This window comes from Vitis vinifera, chromosome 16 (genome assembly GCF_030704535.1).
Source record: "Vitis vinifera cultivar Pinot Noir 40024 chromosome 16, ASM3070453v1".
Taxonomy (NCBI): Eukaryota; Viridiplantae; Streptophyta; class Magnoliopsida; order Vitales; family Vitaceae; genus Vitis; species Vitis vinifera.
The window spans coordinates 1,182,069-1,204,660 of record NC_081820.1 but is presented as its reverse complement, the minus strand read 5'-3'; the positions used below and the strand labels follow the sequence as shown (position 1 = coordinate 1,204,660).

The following is a 22,592-nucleotide window of genomic DNA, read 5'->3' as shown; positions in this document are numbered from 1 at the left end:
TATTCTTCATTTGTCTAGTGAGAAGTGGTTTCCAAGTGAGGTAAATCACTTGAAGTATTTTTAAAGATTCATTGGAACCTTGGAATCCAAGTGCACATATTGAAAACTTAAGGTTCAAGCTTTGGAGCTAATGAAACCCTTAGCTAGGAATTTAAGTAGAGTAAACATAGGCAAATAAAAGAAGTGAAATAAAAAATACATATCTAATTCAGTTTAATAATTAAACTCATGCAATCTCATCCTCATAATTAGAACTATTATTATAAGCCTAAAATGATGATTACATCTCAAATATTTATAATAATCGACAATAAAGAAAATTGAAAAAGGAACTGTATATAGGGTTGATTTGTTAACTATTATAAAAATAGTTTTTTTTTTTTTAAATTTTTAAGAACAAAAAAACAAGGAAACATATTTGACAACCAAGAAACAAAAAATAATTTTCTAGTCTTAAAAATAGAAAAAAGAGTGTTTTCAAAGTAGTTGTTTTGAATTATTTTCACTTGTGTTTTATGAGGACTATTTAAAATAATAATAATAATAATAATAATAATAATAATAAAATATGAAGAATAATTAAAAATAAAGCATTATAAATAAAAATTATTTTTTCAAAAAAAAATTAAAAATATAAAAAATAGTTGGTTAAAAACATTTAAGTTTTTAAAAGAAACTTTTATTTTATAACACATCAAAGAATTATTTTCAAACCAATCCTCAAATACTAACTTTTAAAATTGTTTTAAAAAATTGTGATATTCTACGTGGGATAGGAGAAAAAGTTTATACTATTATACATATATGAACTTTTATAGACATGTTTTAAAGTTATAAAAGTCCTTTTGTCACGCCCCAAAACCCATTCCAAGGGTATGACGGTCATTTCACACCTCAAGCTCAAATGCTCAAAGTAGAAACGACACAAACATTCGTATTGTAATTAGAAATTTACCAAATTCTTGTTCAGAGTAGTATGACAAAATTCTAAAATCTCCAAGTATCAACTTTAAAAAAAAAAAAAAAAACTAATACATCAACTAAAGTGTTATTGTCCAAATAACTCCAAACTCAAAATAATTCAAATGAGAATTAAGTTTTAACATCTAATAATGTCCAAAATAAAGAAAATTTAAACAAATACCTTAATGAAGCCAAATTTTCCCCCTAACGGTCACTCCTCACCCGAACTAAGGTTGCCTAAAAGATTATTAACAAAGGGACATGAGCTTAAAGCTCAATAAGGAACATCAATGCAGTTTCATGGATCAAACATTTTCAATCATGTTTGCAAATAAGAGATATAATATATACTTATTTTCATAAAAACTTTTGAGTTCAAAATACTAATACATTCAAACTTTTCAACAAAACTTCCTCATATCCATTTTAAAACAATTTCTCATCAAAACCAAATCGAATACATTAAAAATATTTTTACTCTAATTATCGTATGACAAATGGTGCCCGGTTAAGTGAGACTTTACAAATGAGTGACTAATTTCAAATTTGTTTCATTTAAGGTGAACAAAACCAAATATCAACAATTATAACCCGTTGATTAGGCCTATAAGGTCTATTATTATAACCTGTTGACTAAGGTCATAAGGTCAACAATTATAACTCATTGACTAGGATCATAAGGTCAACAATTATAACCCATTGACTAGGATCATATAATATCAACTATTATAACTCGTTGATTAGGGCCGAAATGTCAACAATTATAACCCGTTGACTAGGACCATATAATCAAGAGTCAAACACTTTATTTCATTAATTTAAACTTACAAAACAATATATCATATCTCTTCAATTTTTCATTTTTCATAAACAAAGAAAATTTTCAAATATACTTTTCATACAAAACACATATTTGATCCATGCATAAAGATAAAAATAATATTTTTACACATTTCAAAATACAATATAAAAAGGAAATTATTTTCTTTTATAAAAATCTGCATTAATTTCCCTTACCTTGAATAAGCACTCAAAATTTTGAAGTATTTAACTCTAAAAAATTTCCTCCCCACCTAACACAATATCATACACAATATTATTTATCCAAATATATAAATTTAAAAATCCTAAATATATTTTATTTAGTATTAGGGATCCTAATTAATTTCTCATGTTAATATTATTACTATCCAATATTATTTTTCAACTTACTAAACAATAATAAATTAATTTAATGAGTTTCCAAATTATTGTAAAATTCTTTTTCTTTCTTAATCTTACCATCACTATTTATTTCTTTACATACTTAAATTAAATTAAAACATATATAGGAAACTATTATTATTATTAATATTTCATTTGTTAGCTTAAAACTAAATATTATAATTTTTATTAATTTTGAAATTCAATACATAACCGGTCCATTACTCTCCTATTTTCATTACACGCACAAAACCCTAAGAATAAAACAGTAAACCTCATGTTTCTTATTATTTATTATTATAATAATATATTTACATATACAATCTTTTTCAATGTCTAAGTCAACACCTTAGCAACACACGGGTACTCCAATTTTTTCATTTTTTTTTAATCCCACAACATTGTACAGAGCCAGCCACCTATACGCCTTTCATTATATTTATTTATTTATTTTAATTTTAATTTTTCACATAGTACATATATCTACACTTTTTTTTTTCAAATCTAAAGCCTACACAAACGATTTATTTATTTATTTTCTAAATTAAAATTTCTTTTCTTCCTTTGATTTTTTATTGATTTTGTTTTCTATTCAATTGAAATTTTTTAAATTTTCCTATTTTCATCACAAATTAATCCACATTCATAAATTTCCAGTCTAAAAATTAATTTAGCAAACCCTAATCTAGATTGAGATCTTTCAAAGAATATCTAACGTTTTTAAAACTAATTAGTGAATATAAAATATTAATTTAAGGATAAAAATCTTATCTGAAAAATTGATCTTCAAACCCTAAACCTCCAAATCTTCAGCCCTAAAATCTTTCTATATTTGAATAAAAAGGTTTTCTAAATAGAGAAGATATGAAAAATCTAATTTATATATAGGAATTTTAAATATGAAAATACCTTTTTATCCTTATTAAATTAATTTAATTAATTAATAATTCTTAAATTGCCATTTTACCCCTAAATTGGGTTTGAGGCATTGCACCTTTGGGCCCAACGAGATTGGAACCTTACATCCCTTGTGAGAGTTTATTTAGTTTCAAAAGGACTATCTATCTGTCTATTTGACACTACAATCCTACTAGACACATTTGACATTATATATATATATATATATATATATATATATATATATATATATATATATAAAAAAGCAAGTACACAAGTTTAAAGTCACGAGTTAGCCAATAATATCTTCAGGAGGGGTTTTTACAAAAACACTCCTTTTAGTGTTGTTGCCGGGGGAGAAAAACTGGTGGCATCTTCTCCTTCTCCCCTTAGAAAATTATGCCTTGTCCAATTAAACAATCTCAGTGCCTTCCTCTTGTAGAGCTCTCAGTGGAGAGGATGATAACACTTAGCTTTATGGATTTTCTCCACCTTGTCCTCTCTTGGCCTTGGAGAGTAAATTAGTGGTGGCGCGTGGCAAATGGTAATCCAAGGTGCATCGGTTTCGGTAGTTAGCTTCAAAAGATTTGTGCGCTCTCAAATGCCTCCAATATTGGGCTCAACCTAACAAGTCAATTGAAAGCCCAAATCAAATAAAATAAAATTAAGCCCCAAAGAAATCCTTAACTTAAAGCCCGTCTCAATGCCTCAAATTAGTCCCAACCCAAACCCAAGATAACCAAAAAGATAGCATAAAAGCCGAGATCCCATATGAGGATCAAATATCATATAAGTCCAAAGCCATATGAAGATCAAACTAAGCCCAAAAATAATGCAATTCAGACCCCAAGCCCAACATCAGTAAACAAGCTCAAATCAATAACTGAAGCCTAATTCAATTAAATCATTAAAGTCCAAATATCCAAAATTAAATAATCACCCATGATACAAATAAAGCCTAGAATTCATTTTAAAAAAAGGAAAAAAATCCAATTTGCAAATAGGCTCAAGCCCATATCCACAAACATGCATGGTAAGACCTAAACAAATTTACCCATGTCTCTTGAAGCCATAAACAATGGAGTGGCAGCCAACATTTTTGTCAAGGTGAAGCTATGAGAATGGTGGTGCCTAAGAATAAAAGTATTGATTTTCCCAAATATATGAATAGTTGAATTTTATAGATATGTCGAAAAACATCAACAAAAATTCTGATAAAGAATATCTATGGATGAAAATTTATTAAAACTTCAAAAAATGATAAAAATGTGTGTAGATCACATTTGGTCTATAGCAAGAGGTATACATTTCACATAGAAGGTCTACGCTAATAAGGTGGACCACTACTTATCGTAATAAGCCAACTTTTGCCAAAGTTAAGTAATGTCTTATTTAATAATATGTGGAACTCAAAGTAAAACAAAGTTAAACCATGCCTTATTTAATGGTATGCAAAACTCAAAGTAAAACAAAGCCTTATTAGCGAAACAATGCCTTCCAATGTATTATTATTACAAACCAATTATGGGTTTTGTAGCATCTGAACTTAAATATCTTTATGGGTTTTATAATAAAAGCTCTTGAACCTTGTGATTGCATAAATAATGAATAATGCTCTTTAAAGTCTAAATCTAAACTTGTACCTATTTAATGAGCATTAAAGAGTGGGTAAAGTCATCCGGAAATTCCTTGAGTGGTTGAGATGATCGTTCCTTGATTGTTTGCCCTTTCTTTGAAATTAAGTTTTAAAAAATGAAAAAAAAAATATATATATATTAAGTTTCCTAGAATGGTTATGGTTCCTTGGTAATGTTTCTAAGTGTGAAAAGCCTCCATTGCAAGAATGAGACATCCTTTATGTCGTTATGTTGTAAAGGCTTTCTTAGTGTTCCTCAAGTCAAAAATTTATCCTTAGGGTAAAGTTTATATCTTTGTAATCATTTCAATACTAAATATGAAAAGCAAATGAGGTATGAACTTTGTTAAAGGGACGTGACTGGGTCATGTTAAACATAAATCCGATCAAGAAATGTGCAAATTGACTTCTTGGAACATTATCTTAAATTTCTCTAGGAAGGAAGAGTGTCTTGAAAATAATTTTTGTCTCATGGATGGATATATGTTCATAAGTGGAAAGAAATTAACATTCTCACTATTTTATGGTGTCATGAGTAAGGTGGTGTTTGTTTTTTTGGCTTTTTGCTGAAAGCAATTTGTTTTCAAAATTTATGTTGTTTGTTTTTCTATTTTTTCATAACTTATTACAAACTTTTTATTAAATAGAAAAACCAAAATATGTAGTTTTTTTCTAAATAAAAAAAATAACATAACAATTTTTCTTTACTTTTTAATACTTATAGAAATAAAATACTACAAAAACAAACAACCTAACATTTAACACTATTAAGTATTAAAGTTTTATTTAGAATTAAGTAAAAAAACAAACACCACCTAAGTCTCATTTGAGCTTAAGCTTACTTGTTAGAGTGTTAATAATCATTTGTTACTTACCTATTCATATGATAAATTTGGAAGGTTTCTCAATCTCTATGCTTATTAATTTTGTCTAAAGTTAAGCTCTTGGTAGAATTTTTTATCAATATAATTCAATACTAACTCATTGATGGGAAGATAAGTGTGTCATTCTAATGTTCCTCAGCTTTGGTGGATCAATTTTTAGTTTTTGAAAAGCTTGTTGATGTGTTTCTTGTGTTTTTTTCATAAGTTTTGAAATTAAAATTAAAATTAAAATTAATTAATTTCATACATATTCTCTTTTATATAAAGAATGAAGGATTTGAACATACATAAACTTTTATTATATCTGATTTTTCTTTTTTAATTAGCCTTTATGATAGCCTAAATAATATCATAATTATTATCTTTTGGATTGATCCAACAGGATGTGAACTTCTGGGGCACTGTTTATCCAACTTATTTTGCAATTCCTCACCTCAAGAAGACCAAGGGCAAGATTTTTGTTAACTCATCTTCTTGTGCATTTCTGCAGCCGCCAAGATTGAGTTTCTACAGTGTAAACAACTGCATTCATACATGCATAAACTCCATCAAAATCTGTAACGACTTATATTCAATTGTATAAGTATTGTTCCCTTTGAGTTTTAAAAACTCTTACGATATTAAAATGTGTTTATAAGATTAAGAGAAGTTTACGTTATAAATATATTCCCCTCTCCAATATCCAATATTATAAGGAGGGTGATCGTGATGTCTTATATTAGATAGAAAAAAAAATTCTTTGTGTCTTGATTTCTCTTAATTACGCAGACACGTTTTAAAGTCACGAATATCCTTAAAACCTAGAATGAATAATATCTATATAATTGAAAACAGGTCATTACATATTCTCTCGTCTATTATTCAAATGCTCCGTTTTTCAGTCACTTGTGTTTATCCTTTTTGGTTTTCAGGCAAGTAAAGCAGCATTAATAGGCTTCTTCGAGGCACTGAGAATTGAGCTGGCTCCTTCAGTCACCATAACAATTGCCACTCTTGGTATAATAGATTCCGAGATGTCCCGGGGAAAAAATCTTATCCAAGGATGGAGAACTCATACTATCCCCAGAAAACAGCAAAGTATTTAATTTCATTATACTAACAAAACTGAATGGTCTTTCTCTATTTGTTGAGTAGCTAGGCTTTAATTGATTTTTATAAAATTGAGTAAAGGTTTCTGTGGACGTGCAGGGTGTTTTTGAGGGATTCCCAGTGATGAACACTGAGCCAGCTACTAAGTCCCTTGTCGATAGTATCTGCCGAGGAGAAAGGTATGTGACTGAGCCACAATGGTACGGAGCGATCCATTTGCTCAAAGATTTATTTCCTGTCTCCAAACTGATTTACAACCTTCCTTTCACAAGAAAAAAAATGGAGAAACTTAACACAAGGAGAAGGTCAGTTCACATGTGGCAGTTTTCGAAGCTCTTGCGGATCTGACTTCAAGCCTGTTGTCGAAGGCTGAAGCGTCAGGAAGAAACCTGCTATGCCGTCAACGGTTAGGCTTTGTTTTTTGTTTTTTGTTTTTTTTTTTTTTCCGTTTTTTTTCTTCAACTAATGGATGGTCATGATTGGATTTACACATTCAATGCTGAGATTCAACATTTAAATAATGATTTTATGTAGAAAAAAAAAACCACTAAACCAATTTTGTTAATAAATTTTCAGTATTAAGTGGTTCACTGAGTTTTAAATTATTTTTAAATATCATTAGGTTTATTAATGAATCAAATACATTAAGTATTGTTTAATTTAGAGTTTATTTATCTTAAGTTTGATTTAATTTGAATTTTATTTGATTTTTTTATGTTTTTCTTTTATTTTTAAAAATTGGTGAAAACAATTTCTACTTATTCTTTAAAAAATGTTTTCCATTTCATTTTGTTTTTAAAAATTACTTATATATAATAACTACCAAACAATATTAAGAATTTTTAAAAACAATTTACTATTTTTAAAAACAATTTACTATTTTTAAAAACAAAAAATTATTTTTAAATCATACAACCAATTATTCTTTTATTTTCTTTTACATTATTTGTATCGTGTCTCATATTTTTCATACCTTTATCTTTCATTGTTCATATCATATTCTCAATCACTTTTTTTTATTTAAACATTTTTTCACATTTTTGCTTTTATGATAAAGATATAATTTAAAATTAAAAAATGTCATGAATAATACCATAAAGAATTATTTTATTTTCATATTAAATTATTATATTTTTTTTTGGCAATATTTTTTTTATTTAGGTTACAGGGTTGTGTATTCATTAAATAATTAATGATATTTGATACTTAATAATAAATTATAAAAAGAAAGTTGTAATATTTGTATACTTTGTTAGTGTTTTTAAAAATCGTTTTTAATTTAAAAAAACAGTATTTAACAAAATTTAGAAAACACTGTCATTAAATTGAAAACATTTGTTAATGTTTTTTTTTTTAAGTAATTTTTTAATCATATCTAACGGCTATTTTACATGGTCAATTTTTCATAAACGGCTAGGATTGCGCCTATCTAACGGCTGAATTCATGTTCGGTACCTACTAAATCGACGGTTTTTCTCGATTTGAAAACAGCTTTTAAGATCTAAAATATTTTTTACTTGATCTGTTGCTTGCACGTGACCTTCCCTTCTCTGTGCCTGATTGACCTCCGCTTGTGCCTCTCCTCCAAAACCCTGCTGTCAGTTCTCTGCACTGCCCTGGTAAATGCACAAAGCTTTTCTACTCAGACTTCTTCAAGGAATTCGCCTGTTTTCTTGTTTGGTTTGATGGAAATTACTGGAAAATAAAATTCGATGAAATTCAGGGGAATTTTTATGGTATTTTGAAGAGAAAACCCCATTTTCTGCTTTGAAAAACCCCAATGTTTTTTTAGGTTCTACATACAGGAAAAATAAAAATTTCTTGTTTGGTTGGGAAGAAAAAATTCGAAGAAATTCATGGAAATCATATCCCCAATTTCTTTGAACTTTTTACACGATGGAAAAACCAGTTTTCCTCGTTTGGCTGTGATGGAAAATTCACATGGAAAAAAGTATGATAAGGGAAAATTTATGCGTTTGGAAGAAACCCAATTTCTCGTGAATTTTACACGTATTAAAATGACATTATTTGGTTGTAATTTGAAGGGTTTGGTAGCATCAATGGCGTTGAGGACTGCTTCAATGAATATGAGGAACAAGCTATTGCCCATGTTCTCTGCAACTTCTTTGTTGCATTCACATGCCACCAGCTTTGGTAACTCTCTTTATCCTTTGCCATTGATTAGATGAGATTCAGATATTTGTTTTTTCATTTCAGAGTCATTCATCCAAGCTTTCAATTGATTTGCATTGCTTGAAAATTTCTTACTGAATCAAACTTCTTTTGATCGGTCAGATTCTAAATGTGATGCTAAAGAAGCTTGAGTTTTTGAATCAGTGATGGAAATACTGTGTGAATTGTTGTAAAAGATTTTGAAGTGTTTAGAGCCTGTTTGATGGCGGTGATGATAACCATCTTTTATTTTTGAAATCAAATGGATCCTTAAAAATTTAAATTTTATATTTGCTCAAAGCTCTTGACTGTTAACCCAAAAACTGAGCTGAATGTTAACAGTGATGGTTTGAGATACATTTGTCATTCAGTATCATTCCCCATTTGGTGAACATTTATGTGTTAGGAGGCTTCTAAATTACAGTTATGTGAAGAAATGAATCATAGGCATTTGTAGAGGTGTGTTTATCAGAATGCAGAAAGCAAATTTGGTGTGTTTGCAAGAAACCAAGGTGCAGGCGATGACTGAAATTAGCTAGGACCTTAGGGGTTGGGAGATTCTTAGAGTGGGGTTCTATGGAAGCTAGGGGATCATCTAGTGGTGTTGTAGTATGGCTCAGATTGGTTCTTCTTTAGTTGACAGTGTGTTTGAACTAATTGGAATGGAAGAAGGTGTTGATTCAGTATCATGTCAGATAAATTTGCCTGGGTGTTCACATGGGTTTATAGGCCAACTTAAGAGAGAGACTAAGAAGAGTTCTGTGCAAAGTTAGGGCATATCAGAAAGCTGTGGGAAGACCCTGGTGTATAGAAGGGGATTTCAATGTGGTTTGGAACTGAGGCAAAGAAGGAATTGTGTCAGGTTGTCTCTGGCTATGAGATACTCTGAGGCGATAGAAGAGCTAAATATGCATGATCTTCCCCACTAGGGGGACCCTATATGTGGTGTGGAGGTTAGAATGACCAGCTTTCACCAAGGTTGACCATATTCTTGGTGTCAAAAGTTTGGGAGAACCATTACTATGGTCTGTTGCAAAGCTATTTACCTAGGTAAGTTTCAAATCACTCTCCCATTCTATTGGATGGAGGTGCGATGAGGGAAGGAAAACCACCTTCAGGTTTGAAAATATGTGGCTAAAGGTGGAGGGGTTTAAAGAGCAACTAAAAAATTACTGGATGGGTTACAATTTTAGGGGATGATCCAATTTAATTCTTGCCTGTAAGCTAAAAGCTCTATACAAAGACATGAAGGTGTAGAATAAAGAGGTATCTGGGAATGTGGCTTTAGGTAAAGAAAAAACTATAGCTCAGATTGGTTATTAGGATGTAAAGGAGAGAGAAACAATCATATCAACTAAAGAAGTGGAGGCTCAAAAAAGAGTTGTTGAGAAGTTTAGTAAGTGGGCTTTGTTCGCTTTATAGCCATCTCAAAGCATGCATGGGTTGTGGAAATATGGGAGCAGTTAAGGGAGGGAGGACATTAGGGTCCATGCTTCTCAAGATAGTTCAATGATTGGGAGGTAGATTGGGGCAAAATTTTGACTTCAGATTTGTTAAAAAGAAGGGGATGGATTTTGGAGAATAGGTGTAATCTTTCTAAAGTTGAGGAATTAGCTGACCATGTCTTCTTTCCTTGTGCTATAATTAAGATTTTCTGGCACTTATTATTCTTGTTGTATAAGGTTGAGTGGATGTTGCCCTCTATGATCAGAGAGATTATATCACGCTAGTAGGGGACCTTTGTGGGGAAGAAGTGTAGGGAGGCGTGAATGGCTGCCCCTTTATGCTTATTTTGGACCATTTGGAGGGAGAGGAATTGTACAACATCTGAAAATTTGGAAAAAACAAACCAAGCTCTGAAAAACTCTTTCTTGTGGTCTCTTTGGCATTGGGTTAGAAAGTTTTTTAGATGAAGCCTCTTTGTCTATTTTACATTTTGTTGATTCATTGTGCTCTTTTTGATGGGAGAGGTGCTCTTTGTTACTCTCTCCATCTCATTGCCTTTGTGGCACCTTTGTATACTCTTTGTGTACTTTGGTGCGCCTTCTTTTGAATAGACACTATCAACAATATTCTTATTTGCATATATCTATATATAAAAGGTACCTAGAAGAAAGACTGATTTTGTTGTTAGGAATTACATGGTTCTTGCTTTGACTTCTTTGTCCGTACCATAGGGGATGATAAGTGAAGTTTCTCTACTCAGAAACACTGGCCGATAAGAAGCAGTAGCCTAAAACATATCTACTGGCAACCACAAGGAATGCATGAAATTGGAAAGCTACTATCAGCTGGGTTTTATCGTCACAAAGGAGAAATGATACATGTTATTTATTTCACTTGTATCACGAGAATTTAAAAGTTGGTAAAGAAGTCTATGTCCTTACATCCCTATCAAGGGTAGGGGCCAAGATCATTTATGTGCTTCGACTCTTTCATGTATTAGAAAACATTGCATTTGCTACTTTTTTCCTTAAATTCATCTTTCTGAAACACACATAAAACAACCTTTTCTTATTGATATTGATGTCCTCTTTTCAGAACAGTTAGCCTAAGATGCACCTATACTCAGGGGGTAAGGTTAGATAAAGTATACAATCTACTTAATCCTAGAGAGAACACAAGAAAGGTAACTGATTGACTTTCTTTTTAGTTAGCATACTGATACATACAACTATTTGCATTACAAAGCTTTTAGGCTACGTTTGGTTGATAGAATAAAATATGTATATTTTAAGATATCATATCCCATTGGACAGGAAATGCATAACCTAGGATATGCATATCCTTGGATATTATATCCAATGAACATGATATTCTACGGTAATATATCCAAAAAGATATGTTATTTTACAAAAAAAATTTATATTATGCTATTCAATATATAAAAATAATATTAATATAATATTATTTTACAATATATTTTATAAATATTGTTTTAGTTCTTCTTTCTTAACCATAAGTTTAATTTTATAATAAAAAATTTTATTTTGCAAAATAAGTAATATGAAAAAATAAAAATTGATTAAAAAAAAAAATATATGATACATGGGATATGCATGTCCTATATCTTGGCTTAGGATTAACATATTCCATTTAAAAGGGATATAAAAAAAAGGTTGGATGATATATCCCACTTTGGTTGAGTATAGGATAGGATAAGTTATCCCATCATTTATTCTATGCTATAATGCTATGTTCAACCAAACATAGGATAGGATATAATATCTCCTCTATTATCCTATCCCATACTATCTCTTCTCTTATCATATCCCCTACTATATCTAGCCAAACATGGCCTTAAAAAATGAAAAGTCTTACATTATTGTTTTATTGTATATTGAAGTGCTGAGAAAATCCATAAATCCAATTGCCAAATTGTATTGACTGGGAACCTAGTTTAACTATTTGAAACAGCATGCTTCTGCTATCCTTGGTAAAATGGAATTTGTTTTATGTATTAGATGTTGTCTACAAGCAGCCTTCTTCCCCTTCACAATTTTAGACTGGTTGGTAACCAAAATTATATTTCCAGGATTTAAAGAAGTGCAAGAAGAAGAAAAAAGCCAGATGGTTGGTAATGTCTTCACCAGTGTTGCTTCAAGTTACGATCTCATGAATGATTTGATGAGTGGTGGATTGCATAGATTATGGAAGGATAGGTTTGAATCTTGCTGTTGTGCTCAAATAGTTATTTCAAATTATGATGCTTTGCTTCTATATTAGTTTATTTTTGCTTAACAGGTTGGTCTCTAAATTGCATCCATTTCCTGGAATGAAGCATCTTGATGTGGCTGGTGGAACAGGTTAGCATACCTTGTACAATTATTATATGTAGTCTTTTTGCTTGGTGTTTTAGGTAGATAGGGTAAATGATTGAGGGAGCTCAACAAGGATGGGGCAAGAAGCAGAGCAAACTATAAAGGAAAATAAGTGCTTTTCTGATTAGATTTTTCTTTTGTGAGTTCTTTACCTGGGAAGCAAAGGACTTTCTCCCCTTTTCAGATGGCTACTGAGGTCAAAGATTTTTATTTTTGTGCTTCTCTTAAGAACTTTTGAACATGGACCTATGATTAGAAATGTCTTACATTTAAGGTATCCTCACCCTGAACTAGACGGTTCTGATGAGTGATGACTGCCAGCTACATCTTTAATAAGATTCAATCTATCATATTCAGTTTTTTGGATAGAGTTGACATTCTAATGTTAATAACAGTAGGAGGTGTGTAGTTTATCAGTTCATTTAAATATTAAATACCTTTTTTTTTTAACTTTCATTGACCAAAACTTGTGCCTAAGTATGCAATTTAATGAATTGAGAGAGAAGCTTTTACACATTTTTTGGAACTATATTTTGACCTTTTTGCAAAAAAATAATGGTATGCAACTTCCCTCTAAACAACTGTATGTGTGAATAAAGGAAAGCTTGTGGACTAAGCATCCATAATGATTAGAGAAAGACCTGTAGACCTGAGGAGATAAAATCCATTGCTTCAATGGTTAATCTTGGGGCTTTATTTATTTTTAATAGGAATTCTTGGGTCTTTTGTTGCGGGCTCAAAGTCGGAGGCAGCATTTCTTAAAAAGGAAAAAGGAATGAGAAGAAGATGAATCATGTCTGGCTTGGCTAATTCTGATTAAACAATTGTTTGTTTTTATCTTTGTGACATAGGGTTTGATTGGCTGAGAATTGGCCAGGACTTGTTTATATGTGACTTTTATTTTCTGTTATTAATAATTTTATTCCACTACACAAGCATATTTCTGCTTGACTAATTAATGTTGCAGAACAAATTTTCTAAAAAAGAGTATGAATTATGCAACTTTGAATGAAGTTTGTTTCTATAAAATTGTCGTTATTAAAGAATATTAGTTTATTAAATATTCACTATTAGAAGGTCTAGTGCATACAGTATGCTTGTGCACACAAACTCACACATGCATCAGAATGTTCATAAAACTATATGTGATTGAGATTTGAGCCATTTCACAGCTATCAATCATCCCAGACATGTTATATGAAGAATAGGATGCTTTGACAGTGGTCAAAGGCATGTGATGCCCTTTGCTTTAGGTAATAGTAATAAGTAATAAGTAATGAAGTTGTGGAGTGAAGAGAAATGTTATTCTTTTGATGTAAATTGACCTTTACATATTCTCTATCTTCTCTAGGTTGAATGTGAATTTACTAGCTATGGTGGAGCACATTCTCTCTCCCCCCCTCCCCCCCTCTCTTCCTCTGTGGGATCTTAAGTAAGTCCTATATTATAATCTTGACACCAAAATTCTTTATGTCACAGGGGATGTTGCTTTCAAGATCCTAGAAACCATAAACAAAATGAAGCTCCGAACCATGCACAATGTCCCTGAAGACGAGTTACAGGAAGAAACTCAGATATACATATGCGACATCAACCCAAGAATGCTAGATGTTGGTAAAAAGCGGGCCATGGAGCAAGGTGGAATAAAATTAGAGAATCTTAAATATACACACTAGAGTGTTGTATTAGAAATCTTCAATTGCTTGTTTCTTATGGACAAAATGTCCTGTTTATGAAACTTCTCTTTATATCTACAGGTCTTGGAAAAGACCCAACTCTCTTATGGCTGGAGGGAGATGCAGAAGCCTTAAGTTTTGATGATGATTCAATGGACGGTTATACAATTGCTTTTGGGATTAGGAATGTCACACACATAGAAAAAGTTCTTTCTGAAGCTTACAGGTAGGCCTCTGGTTGTTCTGTCTAGTAATATCTTTAAAATAGCTAAGCAGTTAATACTGATACAGGCAAAAGATTGCTAAACTAAATTGGTAACCAGCGACTTCCAATCCCAATGGAATGAGTAAGCGGTATTTTGTTATCTAATCCATTCTTTAAAACTTAAAATTATTTTTTGTCAATTAAATTTCCAAATGAACATGTCACCTAGTTTCATAGGCAATTTTTTTGAAGATATCTCGATTGAAATATAGGAAATTAGAGGAACTAGTGATATGATGTTTTGTGTAAACTGTTATTTTATGAGCAAACTTATCCTGTGCTTGTTTCTGGGTATGATGACTTTTTATGTCTGGCTGTAAATTCTCTGGTTTTAGAGTAAGCAGCATGAGAGAGAGAGAGAGAGAGAGAGAGAGAGAGAGGATAAACTCAATTAGGTTGGTCATTTAATCTTAATGTTTCTTTTCCTGGACTTACCAGCTACTTTGAATTTGCTTGCATTTGCCATTGCAAAGAACAGGAATGGAATAATGAGTTCATCTTCACTTAAAACATTTGTGTTTATTTAGTACTAAACTGCAAATTTTCTGGGAAGATGATGGTATTGGAGTAAGAAATTTGTGTTATCAAGAGTAACAAACATTTAGTTGCACTTTATCATAGAGCCCTTCCATCTAATTTCCTTTAGGTTCATCTGATCAATGTCAGTTATTTTTTGATGTGTTGCTCTTATTTTTATTCTGCTAGTTTCAACTAACATCAATGGTTAACCAGGGTACTAAAACGGGGAGGAAGATTCCTTTGCCTTGAGCTCAGCCATGTGGAAATTCCTGTATTTAAGGAGTTGTGAGTATCACTGTTGCTTTTCACTTATGCAAGAACTCTTATGTACCCAATAGATTGCCTTGCCACCTAGGTTTTTGATACGAGAATTGGCTGGAGTGTTTGTTTTTTTTTTGTTTCTATGGTTTACTTTTGCCTATGCTGGTTTGAAATTCTATAGATTTAATTACCTTGAAGTCACCTTGACCCCATTATTCATGAAGTGCCGTGGTGCTGCAAGGTTTGGTATAAGAAAAGTTCAAACAGTTTTGGAGGGACAGTTCTGTTTTGGCATCCATCTTTATTAGGGGCACATTTTCTATCCTTGGCCAGTGTGTGATTCTCACTACTCAATGCCATTTTTTTTTCTTCTTCTTGGGATTTTCTCTTATTTCTTGCAGAACCCTCCACCTAAACCATATAACGTCTTATTCTTCATGCCATCGTTTTGATGAATTTCCCCCGGCTATTCTTATTAGGGTGGAGTTCTCTTGCTCTCTCTTAAGGATTGTTCCTCTTTTCCTCTTGTACTATTTTGTCTGCATCATCACGTAATCTTAACTGGCTGGGAGTATCACTTGCTGCCATTACTCTTCATTTTTCTGAAAGGTCTATCCTGTGGATGTATTCAAATTGGATCAGTGATCGATTTCTTGGCTCATTTGTAAACATAACTAGTTATTTCCGTTAATCAGATCAATTTGTTCAAACCACACTCAGAGATAGAGCATTTTCCGTTTCTCTAGAAACTTTTGTACCTGAAACAATGATACCTCCAATTATTGTCCCTTTTGTGATACAAATATATTCATTTTGGTTAGGATTGTTTTCTATGGTTACCCAGAAATTTAGGGATGTTCTTTTCCTTTTGCAGGTATGATTACTACTCGTTTTCAGTCATTCCAGCCATGGGGGAGCTAGTAGCAGGTGATCGGGCATCGTACCAGTATTTAGTTGAGAGTATTCGCCGTTTTCCACCGCAGGTTTCAATCCCTACTCCTCACATCTTAATAGCATTTAGCATGCATGCATGCATGCATGCACTGCCTAGGCACCTTGGGGCTCTGCAAAGCCGGTGGATCCTCTAAGATGCCTGGTTGTTGCCCGGACATCGAAAGAAAAGTTTGGCATTGCTTACATATTTCATTAAACTTATTTTTCTAGCAAACTGAAAATTTTCAGAGCAAATTTTCAAAAAAAAAATTGTTTTAGAAAATAGAAAACAGTTTTGAAAAACAGTTTCTTAAACACGTCCTTAAATACTCTGTATTGGACGCACCAAGTTGTTCTAGAAGCTTCTAAAATGTTCCAACCGTCTTTGGAAAGCTTCTGCAATGATCAGTTGAGCGGATTTTTGCAGTTCTAAAAATAGATTGTGACATAAGTGCATTTATAATCGACAATTTTATCGATTTCTAATTTGTGGTTGCAGGAGAAATTTGCTTCAATGATCGCAAATGCAGGGTTTCAGAAGGTTGAATATGAAAATCTTGTTGGTGGGGTGGTGGCAATCCATTCTGGGTTGAAATTTTAGGGTTTGGATCTGAAATTCAACACCTGCTCACTGTTTTTCACTCAATTTTTGGAACTAATGGCCATTTTTAGGTTATTGTTGTTGTTATGAATTATTTCATTTAATCTATAATTAATTAATCAATTTTTTTAATTTCAATTTGTTCTTAAAAATTAAAAAATTTATTAAAGAATTCAAAATATTAATTACGTCTATTATTTGTATAGTCATTATATATATTTTTTGAATTTTAAATTATTTTTTAAAATTATTAATAAATTCATTTTTTTGTAATAAAAAATATCGAAAGAATAATTCTTTATTTTTTAAAACTTGTTTTCCAAAAACAATAAAATATAAATTTTTAAAAACAATTTTTTTTTTAAATCAGACATTTAGATAATTTCTAAAAACAAATTATCATTACAATTTTATATTCTTACATGCATTGAAAGTTGAAACACAATCATAGAAATTTATTAGGAATAAAAAAAAAAACTATTCGATCTTTCTAGAAATTCCTTGCTCACTATTTTCTATATTTGAATCCCTAATTTAATTTTTTTTTTGAAAAAAAAAAAATGTTTGTGGTTGACCATCATCCCACGTATCCAAACACAACCTAAAATGGAAATGAAAATGTGCGTCTATAAAAGGCCTCTAATGGATAGATTTGGAGACCCCTGGAGGTGGGCTGAGGAATCGACCTCCACCCATCCCCGCCGCCACCACGACGGCCGCCGCCACCCTCAAAAATAGTACAAAATTTCCATGTCATTTATAGGAACTATGTCGTTCTCTATCCTTCCTCCTACTTCTCCGCCTTGCACCACCACCAAGTCTCTACTCTCCACCGTTCCTCTTTTCTCGCTTTCCCCCCACCCTTCATCTTCCCTTAAAACCCACCAAATCCCCACCACATATTCCCTTTTTTCTTGCTCTACAAGGACTATGAAAGCCCCAAGGTGTTCATTTTCAAGGTTGAGTGGTGGAGGAGAAGACGATGAGGATGAGGATGAGGATGAGGATGGAGAAGAAGTAGCAGAGAAGGAAGAGATGGGTGCTTCTGTGGTGCCTGAGAGATGGGATGTGTTGGGTCTTGGCCAGGCTATGGTAATTTTATTTTATTTTATTTCAGTTTTCTGTTTGATTGCTGAGAAAATGTAGGAAAGAAGACATCTAAGTTATAAATTTCGGGTCTTCTTTTTGCTTTTAGTGATGTTATCCAGATGCCCTTTTGTCTGGACCGGTGAAAATGTTGGGGAGTGGGAAAAAAAAGTTACAATTTAATTTCAGCTTTCTGCTTGGTTGGTGAAAAAATAAAGGAGAAACGAAAAGATAGTTACAATGTTGTGCCTTGTTTTTACCATTATTGCCTTTAGGGCCTTCGGTTGGTTGCTGGGAAAATTAGGAGAAAAGAAAAGAAGGGAAAGAAAGAAAAGAAAGGAAAAGTATTGTCTTCTTTTTATTGTTAGTGTGATCATCTTTGCCCCTTATTATTGGGTCTGAGAAAATATAGCAGAAAACAACTGAATCTTACCATTTTTTACTCTTGTTTTTATTTTTATTATTATTAATCTTTAAGGCTTGTTTGGTTGTTGAGAAAATTTAGGAGAAAATGAAAGAAAATCAAGATAGAATTTTGAGTTATATTCTATTTGTGTTGCGAGTTTACCAAAAACAATGAAAATAAAAGGCTAGGGCTTGTGTGGATTTCCTTCTTAAATATATTTTCTGTTATAGAAATGATTAAGAAAATGAATTTAGATTTAATGTGATTCCTTAGAAAAATGATAGGAGAAGAGTAGGTGCCAAAAAGGTTACTGGTAAAGTCTATAAAGATTGTACCAGATAAATCGGAAAAAAAAAACCAGAAATAGCAGAGAAAGGAAGATTTTCATGGTAGAGGAAGGGGGAAAAATGAAATGTTACCAATCAGGCCTGTATTGTCTAAAGCAAGCATCAAGGGACATCCAAAAGAAGACGGGGTTTTGTTGGGATCATGAGTTTAGGTCTCCGCTTTTTCCTTTTTTGGGTTTAGTAATGGAACATGAAAAATTTTAACCTGTTGAAAGATCATGTCTCTGTTTAAAGGATGGGGTTTTCAGCAAATTAGTGTATGCCAATGTGACCTTCTTCCTCGCCCTTTGAATTTATTGACAAATTTCAGATTCAGTTGGGATAATATGGTGAACAGGTATGCATATAAGTTGGGGAAATAAAGAATGGTTTGCTCTAAAAAATTTCAGTTTTCTGTTTAGGGCCATCCATATAATGAATTTAGTTGAATTTTGTGGAAATTAAGTGGGATTCCAGGAGGGTGGGGATATATTCTATTCTTATGCTATTTATTCCCCTACTTTTTGTAGAATCTGATGGTGATGTTTGAGCTTTGAAGTGTCGGCTTCTAATCATGCTATATCCATGTAATGTAGTGATGACTTCTCAAGAAATCGAGAACTTCTCGCAATATGCGTTATCTATTTACCTGATTGTTGTTTTCATTTCAATTTTCTTTTTCCGGTATATGCAGTTATTGAGGAGTGAAAAACCCATAATGGAGCATGAACAAAGCAATTAATTTTTGTATGTTTTTTTCCTTGATTTGTGTTTCTAGGTAGATTTTTCTGGAATGGTGGATGATGAATTTTTAGAGAGATTGGGACTAGAGAAGGGGACGAGGAAAGTTGTGAATCATGAGGAGAGGGGTAGAGTCTTGCAGGCGATGGATGGTTGCAGTTACAAGGCTGCTGCTGGTGGATCCCTTTCCAACAGCCTTGTGGCCTTAGCAAGACTTGGCGGTCGGTCCATTGGAGGCCCCCCCTTAAATGTTGCCATGGCAGGCAGCATAGGAAGTGATCCCTTGGGCAGTTTCTACAGGTGGGATCTCACTTGGCTTACACTTCATTCTCATAGTTTTCTATGATTTTTTTTTTAGAAAAAAAATAAAATAAAAAAAGAGGGAAAAAAGGAAAAAGAGAAGAGCATGTGAAGAATGTTTCTAGCTGGTGAGATTGGCCGATCTGATCTGATTAGGAAAATATACTCAAAGAAAATCAGTGACCTATTCAATTAGAGATACATTCAATTATGATGTCTCGGTTGCTGATAAGAAGAAGTGTGGCTCCAATGATCTTCTTTAACTAACTACATACTGTCTTGATATGGTTTGTAGAACAAAATTGCGTCGGGCAAATGTGAATTTTCTCTCTGCACCTGTTAAGGATGGGACAACGGGGACAGTGATAGTTCTCACGACTCCAGATGCTCAGCGCACGATGCTTGCATATCAGGTTTAATCTGTTATGGAAAACAGTTTTTTGAGAATTTATTCTGAAAACAGGTTATAAGTGTACAGTACCTTTATAGAGAACAAGTTGAGAAAATTATTATAATATTTAAATTCCTAAATAGAAATTTGTTTTTGAAAACAATTTAGAACTGTTTTTGAAAACATTTTCAAATAGGCCTTAAAATTTTGAAGAGCAAATCATGTGGTCTAAAATTTGTTCTGCCGCTTGCTTGAAGTGACATAGACACTTTTTTGAGGACTCTCTCATATCCCGGTAGATGGAGATGAATAAAGATAAGAAATTTCATACATTTCAGCCACCAGCTATTCAAGAGTTTAAAAAACTGAACTGTTTTTGTCTCTGATCAAATTGGAGAAGATACATGCTTTGATCTATCCAATATTTTTAACTGTAGAATTTTTGTCCATGATCATTCCCAGATTACTGGGAATTGCTTGTGTTCTTTCTTGTAAAACCGGGAGGATCCTTAAATGCCTATGGCCTTTTACAATTTTCATATTAAACTTTGACATGTCTTTTTTCGGTTTATCCTAATATGTCTGCTTAAATCTTTACCATTTTCAGGGCACATCTTCTACCGTTGATTATGATGCATGCTTGGCTAGCACAATTTCAAAGACGAACATACTTGTTGTCGAAGGATATTTGTTTGAACTTCCTGACACTATCAGAACAATTACAAAAGCATGCAGGGAGGCGCATCGGAATGGTTCTTTAGTTGCAGTGACAGCATCGGATGTCTCTTGCAATGAGAGGCATTACGACGATTTTTGGTGAGCTTCTAACTCATCTTGCTTTATTAGATTTAGGTTGTCTTCATTTCTCATTTGATATAAGGATTTGAATCTTTAGTCCGATGTTTGGTTCTGGGAAAATTTTGAGGAAAATGTCAGAGAATAAAAAATAAAAGAAAAAGGGAAGGAAAATGAAAAATAAATTTTAAGTTAATGAATTATTTTACTTATTTCTTCTGACTTATAGCTGGGGAAACAACTTTAGGGCATGGACGATTGTTATGGAACACTATGGTTTGAAAAAAACCAAAATGAATCATACCTGTCTCCTCTGTTCTCAGGGAAATCATAGGCAACTACGCCGGTATCGTGTTTGCAAACAGTGAAGAAGCAAGAGCGTTGTGCCATTTTTCCTCGAAGGAAAGCCCGGCCTCGGCTACTAGGTATCTTAGCCATTTTGTTCCCTTAGTATCTGTCACTGACGGCCCAAGAGGCTCGTATATTGGCATAAAAGGAGAAGCTGTATATATCCCTCCTTCACCGTGTGAGCCAGTGGACACTTGTGGAGCTGGCGATGCATATGCCTCCGGTATTCTGTACAGTTTTCTCCGGGGAGTGTCAGATGTGAAGGGCATGGGCACATTAGCCGCAAAGGTGGCAGCCACCGTCGTTCGCCAACAGGGCACCCGGCTTAGTGTTCATGACGCCGTTGAACTGGCGGAGTCATTTGCATTCCATCTCAACAGCTCCACCATCCGGTCGGACATTGGTTCTGACCATATTTCTAGTCTGTGATCCGGTTCTACCACAACGGCTCCACCGTTCGACCGTGACCAGGCATTGGTGCCAACATAATTCCCAGGCGATTCTTGGTCGATTTGTCAATTGTTTTTACACTGAATTCACAACATTTTGCAACTCTGTACATGATACTCCATATAGGGGGTGTTTGGTACGGAATAGGGAATGGAAATGAATATTTTGTTTCCATTCCAATTTGTTAGTGGATAAAAATGAATTTGATGATTCCATTTCTAACATTTAGATGAACTTAGGAATGCAAGATTGGAATGATTATTCGTTTTCATTTCAATGTTTGATAATAATAATAGGAATGGAAATGAAAAAGAAATAAATTTATAATAATATCCTTCCATATAACTTAAAATAATTTTTTATTTTTACTTTTATTTTTAAAAAATAAATTTTGAGAGTTTTTTATATTAAATAATAAGACTAAATATATATATATATATTCAATAAATAAAAGATTAATCATAAAAAATCATATAACCTTAATGTACAAATATTCAATTATTATTTTTATTAAAAATTTGAATAATTTGTCATACTTAAGTAATTATAAAATTATATATATATATATATATATATATATATATATATATATATATAATATTTAAATTCTCAAAGCTAACAAATGTTTTTCCTATTTTCAAAAAAGGAAATAAAAGAATTTAAATTTCATTCTAATTTTTAACAAGTATCGTATCCGAAATTATAATATTTATATTGTAAAATAAAAAAATTAAAAGAAGAAATGAGAAAATAATAAATGAGAATGCTTAGAGAAAAATAAAATTCTAAAAAAAAAAGACATGAATATTTCATTAGAAGTCTTCCCCTT

General features: G+C 32.2%; 3 protein-coding genes across 3 annotated transcripts; all 3 read left to right on the top strand.

Moving 5' to 3' along the window:
* Window positions 1-5,947: 5,947 nt before the first annotated feature.
* Window positions 5,948-6,882, top strand: LOC109124204 (11-beta-hydroxysteroid dehydrogenase-like 6; the record flags this gene model as incomplete). The annotated part of the gene is made up of 3 exons (XM_019226009.2): window positions 5,948-6,097; window positions 6,495-6,660; window positions 6,772-6,882. Coding segments are annotated over 3 exons (327 nt in total), but the record flags the coding sequence as incomplete, so codon positions are not given.
* A 1,287-nt stretch (window positions 6,883-8,169) lies between these two features.
* Window positions 8,170-17,058, top strand: LOC100245886 (2-methoxy-6-polyprenyl-1,4-benzoquinol methylase, mitochondrial). The gene is made up of 9 exons (XM_002271722.4): window positions 8,170-8,291; window positions 8,718-8,826; window positions 12,380-12,506; window positions 12,589-12,650; window positions 14,145-14,303; window positions 14,423-14,567; window positions 15,339-15,410; window positions 16,261-16,369; window positions 16,819-17,058. The coding sequence occupies exons 2-9, from the start codon at window positions 8,733-8,735 to the stop codon at window positions 16,918-16,920; spliced, it is 870 nt and encodes a 289-aa protein (XP_002271758.1). The 5' UTR covers window positions 8,170-8,291; window positions 8,718-8,732; the 3' UTR covers window positions 16,921-17,058.
* A 117-nt stretch (window positions 17,059-17,175) lies between these two features.
* LOC100251027 (uncharacterized) lies at window positions 17,176-21,985 on the top strand. The gene is made up of 5 exons (XM_002271617.5): window positions 17,176-18,012; window positions 19,517-19,779; window positions 20,075-20,192; window positions 20,778-20,986; window positions 21,289-21,985. Exons 1-5 carry the CDS (start codon window positions 17,671-17,673, stop codon window positions 21,740-21,742), a joined length of 1,386 nt encoding a protein of 461 aa, XP_002271653.1. The 5' UTR covers window positions 17,176-17,670; the 3' UTR covers window positions 21,743-21,985.
* The last annotated feature ends 607 nt before the right edge of the window (window positions 21,986-22,592 follow it).

Coding starts and splice junctions, on each gene's coding strand:
- LOC100245886 (XM_002271722.4), top strand. CDS start 8,733: ATGGCGTTGAGGACTGCTTCAATGAATATGAGGAACAAGCTATTGCCC. Junction 12,507..12,588: donor CATAGATTATGGAAGGATAG/GTTTGAATCTTG, acceptor TTTGCTTAACAG/GTTGGTCTCTAAATTGCATC. Junction 16,370..16,818: donor TTCGCCGTTTTCCACCGCAG/GTTTCAATCCCT, acceptor TTGTGGTTGCAG/GAGAAATTTGCTTCAATGAT.
- LOC100251027 (XM_002271617.5), top strand. CDS start 17,671: ATGTCATTTATAGGAACTATGTCGTTCTCTATCCTTCCTCCTACTTCT. Junction 20,193..20,777: donor GCACGATGCTTGCATATCAG/GTTTAATCTGTT, acceptor TACCATTTTCAG/GGCACATCTTCTACCGTTGA. Junction 20,987..21,288: donor AGGCATTACGACGATTTTTG/GTGAGCTTCTAA, acceptor CTCTGTTCTCAG/GGAAATCATAGGCAACTACG.